Raw genomic sequence first — 13,846 nt, 5'->3', positions numbered from 1 at the left:
TTAAAGCATTACAATGCAGCTTTAAACATATAATTAGCAATATCTTGGGTATAGCTTCCCATGCTAAGTGTGGCATGAATTCAGAAATGTTCAGTGCAGTTTAACCATCGTGTCATTTGATCAAACCTAAGAGGGAATGAAAAGCAGTTTGAGTTGTTGGAGACAATATTAAGGCTAAGAGAATGTTAATGTCTCTTTGTGTGTGTGTGTGTGTGTGTGTGTGTGTGTGTGTGTGTGTGTGTGTGTGTGTGTGTGTGTGTGTGTGGAGTTTGCATGTTCTCCCTGTGCCTGGGCTTCCTCCCACAGTCCAGACATGCAGGTTCAGGTTAACTGGCGACTCTAAATTGCCTGTAGGTGTGAACGTGAGCTTGAATGGCTGTTTGTCTCAGTTTGTCTCTATATGTCAGCACTGTGATTGACTGGCGACCTGTCCAGGATGTACCCTGCCCTCGCCCAGTGTTGGCTGGGGTTGGCTCCATCCCCCTACGACTCTAAAGGGATAAGCAGTATGGCTAATGAATGAATGAATGAATGAATGAATGTGAATGTTGCTGGATAAGTAAACCCGGCATCTGTTTTGCTAACTTTACCGTAACTAACCATCAGCATCTTTATTTTAATCTTAAAATAAAATCCATTTTCACAAATCTAAATAATTCAACAGTTTGTATTGTCATGTAAATGAATCATTATCTTACCTAGAAACTCCCTGACCTCTCTCAGTGAATACATCCATCCATCAAAACCACAAATAAAACAAACTGTTCATCTGTAAATCTGTAATTTTCTCAGGAAGTCAACAACCAAAATACCCTGCACTTTGAAATCAGTGATTTAAATGCAAGGCCTGTTCTCAAAACTTTTGTTTGTGACTTTGCTGGAGACAAATATAACAACTGTGCTTAAAATTCAAGCTTCAGGCGTGAGATAATTATCTTACACGACTAATGTAGCCTCCTGGACAACTGGGAAAGCTGCATTAGTGAATCAAAGGCTCAGTATTTGGCACATAAAAGTTTTTTTCTTTTTTTCGTCATGCTGCCAGCAATGTTGTGTTATTAACATTTTGAACTTTTTTTTGTTGCAAAAACCATCTTGCCTGGTGAAACAGTAAAAGTAGCTCCCAAGATTAGGAATTCAGCATCCACACAGTCTATGATCCACACCAACAAATGGAAAACAATAAAGTATTTTCTAGCCCGAGAATGATCTAATAACTATTTTACTCAGAAGCCAGAGCGTTTAATCAGAGGAAACTTGGCTGAAATGTTTGGCAGAGGAGTGGAGACACAAACTGCAGGTCAAACAGTCAAAACATAACCAGAAATATTCAAATTAATGAGATATTATTCATTAGGTGAGTCTTAAATTCAAGAAATATGACTAATTAATGGTCTTTCTGTTTGCTTGATATGAAATTCTCATATTAAGCGAATGCTGCTGCATGAATAATCTGTTGCCAAAGATTTAAACTTTCTGAGAAACAACCAAACAATGTAAAATGCACCATGTAACATACTTCTTTCCAGCAGAAGCAGCTGAGCATCTCTGCAGTGTTACATGCAGTTCTCCTACAAACAATGAATCCCTCTTTCAGCAAGAGTCTGCGAGTTTGACCTTTACAGAAAAGGTCATAGATGAAGGACAGCATTTCCTGCTCTGCGTGGCTCACAGCATACTTAATGAACTGGTCTGGGAATTCACAGACTTTCCATGATGATTTCCCAAAGGCTGGAGAAAGGAATTTCTGCAGTATTCATACAGTTTATTCAGTATTTTTTATGTAAATGACCAGTTCTGTCTTTGATGGAAAACCGGTCCTCTGAATACGGGGCGTAGGTTTGTCCAAGGAGAGGAGCCGTGCTGAGAGCCCCGACAATCCAAAGAGACCTTTAGGAACAAAGAAACTTCTCTCCTGTCTTCTGCATAATGATTCTGACTCCCTGCACAAGAGTGAGAGGAGTCGCTTCATTAGGATTTGAACGGTTTAGAAAAGTTTTGACTGAAACTCTACCAGCGCTCCGATCGAGAGCGATTATGCATCTAAGTACTGTATCTGCTGAGGCCGAGACGAAGAAAGGGACTCAATACAGATCAAAATTTAATGTCATCGGCTAAATAAACTACATTTTGCATTTACGCCATTGCTAAAGTATGTCTTAACTTTCAATCTAACTTCATGATGAACAGTAAATTCTACCCTGTGATTGTCAACACCCTGGATAATATTTAGTGACATTAATCTGCCCCTACAGACTTTATACATATTTCATGCTGTAATGGACCCAAAATGAGGCAAAACTCAACATATAGTAAGTTCATGAAAACTGTGGCTGTCTGTGATGTTAATGGACCAATCCTGATGCTGAGATGTGAAGAAAAGCCTGATGTTCATAAGTGGTCCTGTGTACAGTGGTAGTTATAGGATGTTTTCATCAATGAATGGCTTCCTTCCTCTGAGTTTGCAGCCCTGAACTGGTTTCAGATAGTAATGAAGAGTACAGCTGGTCTGTGAGCTGCCAGATGAAAGCTGCAGCTGAGAGGTTGATCCAGTAATAAATCCATAATAATGGTAGATCAGTACTGGAATGTGGCTACGGCAGTTACATGGCAGCATTGACAGGGTTTGGAGAAGGCATCTTTGCTATACTGCATAGTGTGTAAACACACATACACACACACATGCTAAAAGTCTGGATTCCTGTAGGTATTCAAGAATCAAGAGATGAGTGCACCTCACTGAAAATGCATGTGTTGTAGTTGCATTGTGGTCATTGTAGAAAATCTGGACCTCTATATCTTGAAATACACTAAATTAGCATTTTAGCACCTCTGGTTCTCTAGCGCTGAAGTCCCTGGGTTTTTTTAATGGGTTTTTGTTCAAATGGCTGAAATACGGTCTGTGGTTAACACAAGTTCGAGAAAAATTTCCGTGTTTTATTCGACAACAAAATCAGTCACTTAATACTCTACTTTCACTACTTTCTTTAAGCTTTTACGTGCAAAATGCCGGTTGCTAACAAGTGTGTAAATGAGACCACAGAGGTTGTCGGGGACGTTAAACATGCAGCCTGGTTGTGTTTAGACAAACTGTTATAAAACAGAGAAACTACACACTGATCAGCCCCAGCGTTAAAACTGGTAACTGGTTTTAATGCTGTGGCTGACCAGTGCACAGTAAAAATAAGAGTATAAAGTTAGCTGGACAACTTTGCCATGAATAAATGAAATATGATACTTTTGATGGACACATGATTCTTTCTTTCTTTGAGCTGAATATTGGAAGAAAGCCTCTGCAATGGATGGTTGAGCCCAGCTTGTTAGCCTTTTATTTCAGCTCTATATTCAAAAAGGTGTAATCTGTAATTGACACAATCGTTGGGTTATTGAACTGCGATCAGGATTCCTTGCTGTTATTATCCCAGCAGGAATTTCATGGGCTTCTTGAAGCCAATTACCACATGCTTGAAGCGCGTGCTGTGCTATTCAACAACTACAGCTCTGCAAATGCTGGAGAAGTGAACTGCTTGTCCACATGCTTTCATTTCTGGTGGCAGGGACATAGTCCTTGGGCGCAAGTCGGGTCTAAATATAATCTAGTTATTTTATTGTGTTTTATTTTGTTTGTGTCTTTTTTTTAATTCTGTATTAGACGGAAACTCAACCACTTGATTATCTGAGATAATACTCACCGATCCAAACACTGTCAGGAATAATATACATTGTTATAATATGCAATAATAAATTGTTGGTTTAAATTTGCTCTTCATTTTGATTGAAACTAGAGTCTGCAGGGATCACATGTTTTTGTGGGCCAACCCAGGTGTTAGCATCACCCTGGTTCCCTTAACAAAAAGCCAATGGGATTTTTACATGGGCTTTTGGATTACTGAAGAAAATAAACTCTGTGGCAAACAACAGTTAATGATCCTGACAGGTTTAGTTCAGCAGGATCATCTTCACTAATGAACATCACTTCATGATGTTTGAAGCCTAAATACAATCAGCAGAAGTAAAAATTTAATGCTAGGCTATAAACCAACTACACCACGGTCACATGACCTCAACGTCTCCACCACTAAACTTCAACTTGTAGTTTGATTAAGCTCTGACCTCTTCTACAGAAGCTTTTCCTCTGACACAGTTAATAACAAATACTTGTCATTTCTGTAAATGAAGTCTTCTACATGTTTGACTAACCTCACCACTTTCACTTTGAACATACTTCAGGACCAAATGTATTTGCTCAGTTGAAAATGTCTGTCTGTGTATGTCTGTCCAGGCGGCGCTGTGCAGCATGAGAGCAGTGCTGCCTCATTATTGTTAGACATTGATCAAAGCGGCCAAATCAAGCCTGTTAGCGAAGTTACATGAACAAGCTTCAAAATACTTATATAAAAAAGAGGAGGAACAGTGAAAAGCTAATCAAACTGTACAGGTGCTGTCACACTGTGTACTGCTGCAGTTGAAATAAAGAGGGAAGGAAAAGATGCATAATTCCAGATTGATAGTTTAACATGCCTCTTTAAAAGATGGAACATGAACATTTTCAAAGATACATGAGCATCAGTGAAAACATAAATGAAATAAATAAAACAGTATATAACAGCAATATTTGACAGTGTTTTTTTTAGAGTTATCATGACTTCCTTGAAAACTAATTATTCTGACTTTAAGTGTCCGAAACCGACTCTTTGCCCCGAGTTTCATCAGCGTCTAATGAACTTCTTGACATTGCCTAACCCTGTTCTCAGTGACATGTCTGACAACCAAAACCCCTTTCCAAGGCTTCTGCTGTCATGAGGAATGACCACTCTCCAAATGTTGTTGCAACTTTGAGGCAATAGATAACCAGAACCCAAATGCTGGCAGACACTGAAGTGTGTTGTAAGCACTGCTCATCACTGCCAGGAAGATTGGAGACTGAAAGAGTATTGGAGTTACAAATCTGGGACAATCCACCCCCCCACACTACGAGGTAACGCCACATACATACAGCAGTCAGCTGTCAGCAGTAACTCTACTACTTGTAAACTACAAACCTATAGTGTCATAACCAATTTTTTTGGCCACTTGCAGGCATCAGAACAAGCTAAAAGCAAAACACTGACGCTACTGACATTATCACCTTCTAAACAGTATGTACACATTGAGAAGCACAAAGCAGCATTAGCACGTTGTAGTATCAATTTGGAGTCTTGTTTCAGGTGACCTGACAGCTAAAAGGTGTCCTTTTAGCTCTGCTTTGATCTCCACCGACTCCTGGGTAGCGCAGTTCAGGGCTTTTATTCTGAAAATAGATGCCTATTGATGCTGGAAATAAGTGGCTTTTGCAAGGTGTCCTTGTGGGTAACTTGAATGTGTGATGTAGTCTAGTGAGGCTGTGAGTGTCTCCCAGGGTGTGCAAGAAATATCAGTATGTAGCCGCAGCCACTTTTAATGCATGTTGTCAGGGGTTGTTAAGTTACTGAGCCTTTAAGCGTCTAGATAAGCTCAAACTTCAGCATAATAATTACTGAAAGCTGTGCATTGTGGTCACTGCCACAGAGGATAATTAAAGTCCTTGTTCATGCTACGTTTCAGAGCCACATATCTGGAAAGTTAACACAAAGTTTACAAAGAGCAGACTTTGCAAACCAGAAAAACAAACCAGAAAAAATACACTAAAACCCTACACAGAGCTGAGAGGACCTGTAGAGCTGGGAGATGATTCTCTCTGTGGCGACTCCTGTCAAAGTCCACATAGTAAGTTAATCAACTTTCATACAAAAAACATTTTCCCGATCTCTTGTTTGCTACATATCTGACCCACATCCGATCCATCAACCTTGCCCATTTAATAGATCTACATGAACTGTTCCACACGTCCTGGTCTTTTCTTTTTTCTGTATTTATAACATTGTGGGTGGGACACATGATGTTACAGTATGTTCACTGGCTGTGCATCATTATTTTTTATATCTATTTGTGTTAAAAGGAAAAAAATAAAAATGTGATAATAGAAAAAATATATTGAGCAGAGCAGCTGAGTTGTCATGAAGGCTAACAATACAGCAGGAAGGCCTGGGCTTTCACCGGTTATCCCTGGCGTTCCACGGTTGAGAGCATCTTAATTAAAGAAACATGTTCAGCACATTTTCTGACTTCTACACTGTCACTTTGCAGCTACAGCTTTATGAAAGGTCACTTGAGTGCACTGGAGCAAGCTACTGTGACACTAACTACACTGTTTGAGAATAAAAGAATACAAGGCCCAAATGAATCCATTTCCATTTCCTAAGTCATATTGTGAAACTGGACAACATAACCATTTAAATTGAATTGCATTCTGGGTGGATTTCTCTCTCTTTGTGGTCCTTTTGAAAGTTAGTAACCTTTAGAAGTGGAGCGCTGCTCATGTAAAATTCAAACAGCCTTGAAGCAGGCTTCGTCTGTCAGTGTCTGTGTCCATTGTACCATGTGCTCCTACCTGGGAGACAGGAATCGCAGACATTTTGACACGTTGTTGGAACAGCACACTCAGTATGCGGTTTTGCTGCTCCAAGTCAAACACACGGGTCCGCAGCTTCACACACTCCTCTTTCAAGTCCTAGAAACCCCCACAGAGGAGAAAAATGGACAGATAATGGTGACTACGGGGATATTTCAGAGAACTACACTACACGTGTATCAGATGCTAATTTAACAGCTGCGGGACACAATGCCGTATTTATGCAAGAAACACATGACGGCGAAAAAAACAACATCAAAGCAACAGCTACAAAAAGTAGTCGAGCATTTTGTTGGTGAATCTTATCGTTGCAACATAAACTATTTAAATATGCTTTGTTAAGAATACATCATATCAGCTTAGCAAATGAATTATAACTTAGTGTAGCTACCACAAACAAATGACTGCATGTGCAAAGTAAATACATGTACACAATTATTATATGTAATGTATTTTGAGTGAGTATTCTTATTTAATGACAATTAAATGGGCATCAATGAATTACATTCATCTGATGGCTGCAGCAGTTACTTTGCAGCATGGAGTCCAAACATCTTTTTTTTTCATTTGATCCATAAGTACATTTTGCCAAAATGCTTGTTTACTTTTCAGTAAGCTGAAAAGTTTTACTGTCACAATCATTTATTATTCCACTGTGGTTGTATTAATACATTTATTTGAATTATTTAAATGATAGTTCTGTGAGTTCAAGATTTTCCAAAATCCATGGGCCTCTCTCTCATTTTGCCTTCATGTGTAAGTATAATTAAAAGCTTCAACATCATTTTGTGCTGTATATTAATCCAGCAGAGTGATGAAGATGACAGGGGCTGTTCTTCTCGTCCCGTTGAGTGTTGGGACAAAGTCAGTGTTTTGTAAGTCACAAGTAAATCTGTAGTATTGACTATGAAGTCCTAAGTCACGACCAACAAGTTCCAAATCAAGTTCAGGTCCTACACTTTGTTTGATCAGGTATTATATTATTCTTTTGGAAAATGATGTCACGGTTATAAAATCAGGATTTTATTAGTGCAAAGCAGCAGCTTGGAAGTTCACATGTAGTCTTAATGGGCCTTCATTTCAAACTAGTTCCCTTGTCTGGCAACAAAAACAGAAAAACATGTAAATGAGAACTGCTTTATTGGGAAGTAGGAGAGAAACAAACAGATAAAAGGCTGAAGCTAAACTGACACTAGGCAGAATGCAAATACAACCCGGTCCAGCAATAGGTTTCGACCTACTGTTGTTACAGGTATGTAAGTATGATTGGTTGGAAGAAAATGAAGTTGATTAACTGCACATATGTTTTTTTTTTTTATCTTTGCATTTGGGGAGGAATCGAGTTGTTCTAAGTCAAAAAGCTTCAGCTCATGTGAAGTCACAAGTCACTTGTATTGTAGTCTGTCTTTTTTAATTTTGTCATGTCAAATCTGAGTCCACATCACTTCATTAAAGAGTCCAAAACTGGAGTGGAACTGATTGTTGATGCTGAACTTTGTCACCACCAAAACTAACCCCAAATGATTTTTAGATGTCTTTTACTTTGAAAGATTGTGAGGCAAGAGACATGCAGCTACTCAACACTGTGAAAGTCTTCATTTCTCTGGCTGAATCTAAGGGCTGTCTGCAATAAGGGTGCGTCAGTGGTGCAGAGACTGAGACAAACCTTCTGTGTGAGGAGGGCCTGGACCACCTGGTTAGCAACCTTGGAGAGACACGAGGAAAAAGAAAGTAAAAAAATATGTTAAAAATTGATCAGAAGTCTGGTCATTACTTTAAAATGGATTTCGGAAACGTCTGTAAAGCTTTGAAATGCAGACAGACTTTAAATGAAAATGACCCACTGCGAACACCATCAGAAAGAATCTGGAGGCATGTAAGCTGCTGTGAGGACAAATTGACAACATGTTGCATCACAAACTCAGTGAAATCACATGGCGGTTGCCTGCAGTTAGTATATCCAACTTTGTCCGCAGCACATAAATAAACCAAAATATTCTGGAAAAAATCTGAACAATTCTATGGTTCCTAAGTTCCCCCCTTGTCTTGGTGTAATAAGGATAGGTCTGGTCTAAGTTTTCTATTCTCTATACATCTTGACAAAAAAGCAGAAAAAGTTCAGTTTATTTTTGTGGCTGTAAAACAGCACGATAAGAAATGCTTGCTCCTCTGCTTATTTTGAGTTCTGAAGCAGAAGCGCACATTATACCTTGACACTGGAATAATAACTATCATCTATCTATCAAAACGACTCGCCTCAGCTCATTCAGACCATGACAGGAAGCCCTCTGAATGATTTCCCCAAAAACGATTCATGTGTATAATAAGACTGAAAAGCAGCAGAAGAGAAATGAATCCCTCGGCTGAAACTCTTTTCTGTCCTTAGCCAGAATATGCTAAATTCTCATGGGCAGCAATCTCCATGGTAACAAGCCCATTAGTGGAGGCTGCTAAGAAAAAATAAAGTGGAGCGGTCTTGTCGGCTGGAGAGAGATGGAGGAAAGACGGGGAAAAAGGATGGAGAGACAATCACGGTGTTGTCAGGGAGAAAAAGAAGAGGGAAGGAGTCTGTCCTCCCGAGCGCTGAGCTCTCACTCTCAAACCGCCCAGGGCTCTGTTGTCTGTCCGCTTCAATTAGAGACATACGCCTCTCTTGGCTTTCCTCCATGGACCTCACTAACACTATAGATAATAGTCAGAGTGTGTGCGAGTCTCTTAGCTACAGCAGCTGATGGTCATCTCTGACTGTCGGAGGCCTGATCGCCAAATAACTTAAGTAGAAAGATAAAGGAATAGGAGGTTGGGGGAAACAGCTAGCCTGGCTCTGTTTAGACTGAAAAAGTCTGCCTTCCAACATGCTAAGGGCTCTATCTTACAGCTAGTTTCAAACTGACACAGTTGTAATTTTCCTGTCCGGCGTCCATGTTGTTTAAATAACAAATACACTTGCGTCCATCTGAGCTCCCATGGGCGTGTTGATCTTAAAATGAGGTGTGGTCGGGTGCAGTGTTGATGCATTGCTACTGTGAGGCGGCGGAAAGGGACTGCCCAACAAAAACCTGGTGTTAAGTCAGTGGTGCAGTATTTCAGTGTTATTTTAAGGGCGCATTATTAAGAGAGTAACATGCACCTACATATGCGGGCGCAAAATGTGCCCGCCACACACAACCAGAGTGAGCTGAAAATGGCTTCGGATGTTTGGATTAGTCAGTGGAACGTGACAATACAGCCCACAGAAGGTCAGAGCTTCTTTGTGACATACAGCAGTGTGTGCTGTACGACACTGACATAAGACTCTGCAGAGAAGCACTTTCTTTCTGAATCCTCCATAGCTTTTCTCATTCATCACTTAAATTTGTTCCACCACAGTTTCATAATGAATCTAACATTTATTCACAGTTTTCGTAATGTAACATAAAAGACGCTGTGATTTGTTCCGTTACATCACTGTAGAGCTTTGCAGCTGTGCAGACTCACTCAGCGTTTCCTGAGTTGCTGAGTGTCTGTGTCGGTACTGGGCTCACTGGTCAGTCACAATATGTAATCGTCTCGCTGCAAATAGAGTCTAACTCTGTGTGAAACGCTGCGCTGTTATAATAGCAATCTGCCAAAGTGCAAGCGCGCCTGGCTTTTAAAGGGAATGGGAGATGGCACTGTGATTGGTTTATTGGACGTTACGCCCAAAACACTCCCATGATTAATGAATAGACTCAGTACAACCCGTCCGAACCGTGTTCCTGGCTCAGCAACTGTTAAAATATCAAAAGTGACATGGATGGGCTCTAAATGCATTCGCGCCACCCGCTTCAGATCATGCGCTTTGGACGGTTGTATCTTGTTTGTTTAGTCTGTATGATAAAGTACATAAAAACCCACAACTTATTCTAATACAGTGCTGTACAGTTTTGTGCAGTAAAAATCAAACAAACTAGATCAAACGTGTTTATGAGCTTTAGAAGTCTGTGTGGTTTCTGAGTTTCTGCTCTTCTAGTTTTCACTTAACACAAGGGAACAAGTCTGATATCAATATTCTTTTCCCGTTGAAAAGAAAAGTAGCAATCTTATGTCTGTACACAAACTATTATCTTAAAGCCAGAAGACAGTTAGCTTAGCTTAGCATAAACACTGGAAATGAGAGGGTAGAATCTTCCATCTAACTCTCAGCAAGAATTTGATAATAGTTATTTCCCAAAACGTCAAACTATTCCTTTCAAATCTGACACTGATATGAGTGTGCAACATGTCACACATGTTAGTTCTTCAAAGTGCTGTGAGAACACTAAGACTCACCTCATCCAGACAGCGTTCATACTGCTTCCTCTGATTGTCGTTTTCCATCGACAGAGCAGAATTTTCCGCCTGCACAAAGAAAGATAGACAGTTCAGCTGCAAAAATTACAGTAATTACTGCCACCCAGGTATAATTTGGTAAAACTTGTATAGCTAAGATTTCAAGTCTCAGCTAGAGTCAATTAGACATGACAAATACCATGGTCGTTCCAGCAAAAAACACATGTGCGACACGATAAATCAGAATCAGAATCAGAAATACTTTATCAATCTCCTGCGGTTAAATGTGAGCTTTTGAGGATGTTGTCTTCTGTTCGCCAAAAACAGTCAGCCAGACAGGCGGACAGATACAAAGGCTGTCTCTCTGCAGCACGGTGGGCTTTGCAGGTTCACCGGAGAACTATGGTTCTAAATGAATGATGCTTTAAATTTCAGGCGTCCTGCAGACCTTCACTGTGTCTGCAAGGCTCACTTGAGGTACCCCAGGTATAATTCAATTACTGACAGCGGTTTCGCCCGACGGGGAACAAAAAGCATTCTGGGAACTCAGGAGGTGACTTTCCACTGAAATGATTAGTCCAGTAAATCTTAAAAGTTGAGCTACCTGCGCTGACTTGTTTTCTCTCATGTGCTGTGGGCAACTCCTCTGCACAGCAGGTTCACAGATAATCACAGTAATGGCTGATAATCACAGGAGTGAGCTGTGTTCAAAGATGAACTCACCTCACACAGCTTGGTGTCATCCTTACTCTAACCTAAAGTGATAATACACAATATTACAGCACAATATTTTAAGAGTGACTGGCTGCTGCAACGATACTGATTAATATCCGGAAAATGAAGCCCGAAGTCTTAATTTATGAAATTAAAGAACTGTTTTTTCAATCTGCATATTGTATTAAATCTGCAAAACTTATCCTGAATGGAAAAATAAATCACTTGCGAAAATGTAAATGTTTGGCAGGGTGCTTACCACCATGCTCCCTCATCCTTGTTTTCTCACAGTTAACATGGTTGATCTGCAGAGAGCATCGCATCAATCAGTGTTTTAGGCTTAACTGTCAAATTCCACAGAAAATTGCTTTTCGGTCGAGGAGCTGAGAAGAGTCACTGACTTCTCCTCTGTCAAGAACCACAGCTAGCTCAGTCTGTTTTTATTATTTATCTTCTCACTCTTTTTTTGTGGTTCTGAGAGCAAATATTTTAACATTTTTCATGGTAAATTACATGGAAGGTACCCAAGTGTGCCATAATGACAGGAACGTAGTTTCCAACTGAATGAAAAACCCTGTAATGTTTCTTCAGTTCAGTGTTAAAGTTTAATTACAAATGTGGATAAAAAATAAAGGCAGCCACCATGAAGAGGCAGCCGCATGAAAACCACAAAGTACACTCAGAATTATCCATTAGGGTCAACAAAGTAGTCGAGGATATTGGTGTAATTTAAGGGGGCACTTAAATCTAAAAGATAATCACAAATGACAGAGTGGTTATGCAGGCTTCCTTAAGTACCACAGAAAATGAAATATCACCGGAATATCACTGACATAATTGAGCAAGCATCCATGCTGGTAAATACTCACACACAATTATTCTGAGTATCTAGATGCAGGATGCTACATTAAAGCATCTATAGTCGACGCACTTATACACATGGTGCATGGAATGTTGCTTCATTGTTAAATTATAAAATCTTCCAATGTATTTGCTGTTTGGTCAGTTTAATTTGAATCCTTTGCTTCGTTCTGTCTCTCATTATTTACAGGCTTTTAGTAGAGTCACAACTGTCTTAGCTTAGCATTGCTATTTATACATTATTATTGCTATTTTCAGAATAAGTTGGGCTACTCAGAAATGCTATAAATTTGCATGTGAGTTGTACTATACGTTTTAATAAAACATTTTTTGCAATTATTCTCTATATAGTATAATGGCATGGACTCATTAAGTAGTTTCACCAGAGGCAGAGTGAGAATTATACAATGACAATCGGGGGAGTCAACTTTCTCTCTAAGGCACAAGGGAGCCCAGTACAGAGCAGCCGTGTGCTTCGGTGAACTGAAGTGTCACAGTCCTTACAGTATCTTGCTTGTTTAACTAAAGCTGTCAAAGAGATATAGTGGAGTAGAACGTACAATATTTCCCTCTGAAATGTAGAAGTGGAAGTATAAAGTAGTATAAAATGGAAATGCTCAAGCAAAGTACAAGTACCTCAAAACTGTATTTAAGCACAATACTTAGAGTAAATGTACTTAGTTACTTTCCACCACTGCTAATACAATTAATGATCCTTCAGCAAACATGGATTTTGATATTATTCAATGACCCAAACAGGTAAACACCCTGAATTCCTGAGTGGAAACAAAGAGGGAGTTTATTATAAAAGCTTTTATCAAAGAGGAAAAAGACAAAACCGCCACCGCCATTGTCTCTCCACTGCTCATGACTGAGCACCAGTGTTTGCTAACATTAGATCATATATGACATTGGAAAATCAAAGGGCGAGCTATCAGCTAGTTAACATTAATTAGCTAAATTGTAACTTAAGGCTAAAATGAGAAACTAGCTAAAATGACTGGTTATCCACAGATACTTGACACCGTCTAATTCAGAAACTCTGAAGGTAAGAAAGTAAACTTTATTAGACAAACTAGAGAGTTTGCTACTGCTAATTATATTTACCTAGTGTATCAACTTGCTTGAGGCACGAGGGCAGAACCTCCAAGATGTGAGCCACTGAGGCAGGCAGACGTTAAGCAAAAAAACTAAACTAAACCAGATATTAAACTAAAATCCAGGTTAAGAAATGGTATGGTCCACTTTAGGGGTGTCTAAGTCTTAATCTGGGGGTCAGACTCCCTCAATCCCCCGTAATTGGAACCCTGACTGTGAGCAATATAAGACCTGTTTTTTTTAGCCTATATTTATTTACATTGTGGCAAATTGGCAGTGAAAGTTATGCTGAATTAGTTGTTAGCAATTCTTGTTCATAGTGTACCCATGTCTGCACAGAAAACTCTCACTGGATGACACTGATACTGAAGAAAACTAGATGATTCTCTGGCA

The 13,846-nt window shown here is 39.6% G+C and overlaps 1 protein-coding gene across 3 annotated transcripts in view; it reads right to left on the bottom strand.

The window, feature by feature from the left end:
• The window catches only part of LOC111657162 (nck-associated protein 5-like), a 73,100-nt gene that overhangs the window by 27,348 nt on the left and 31,906 nt on the right, over positions 1-13,846 (bottom strand). For all 3 annotated transcript variants that reach the window (XM_023409223.2, XM_023409219.2, XM_023409218.2), the window contains exons 5-7: positions 10,781-10,849; positions 8,157-8,195; positions 6,470-6,589 (exon numbers count right to left, since the gene is read on the bottom strand). In XM_023409223.2, coding sequence (XP_023264991.1) covers positions 6,470-6,589; positions 8,157-8,195; positions 10,781-10,849 — 228 coding nt within the window. The remainder of the gene's footprint in view (positions 1-6,469; positions 6,590-8,156; positions 8,196-10,780; positions 10,850-13,846) is intronic.

This window comes from Seriola lalandi, unplaced genomic scaffold (genome assembly GCF_002814215.2).
Source record: "Seriola lalandi dorsalis isolate HSWRI2012SDOR001 ecotype SW California unplaced genomic scaffold, Sedor1 jcf7180002054385, whole genome shotgun sequence".
NCBI classification, from domain to species: Eukaryota; Metazoa; Chordata; class Actinopteri; order Carangiformes; family Carangidae; genus Seriola; species Seriola lalandi.
Note: the sequence above shows the minus strand (reverse complement) of the source record. Positions and strands in the feature narration are given on the sequence as shown.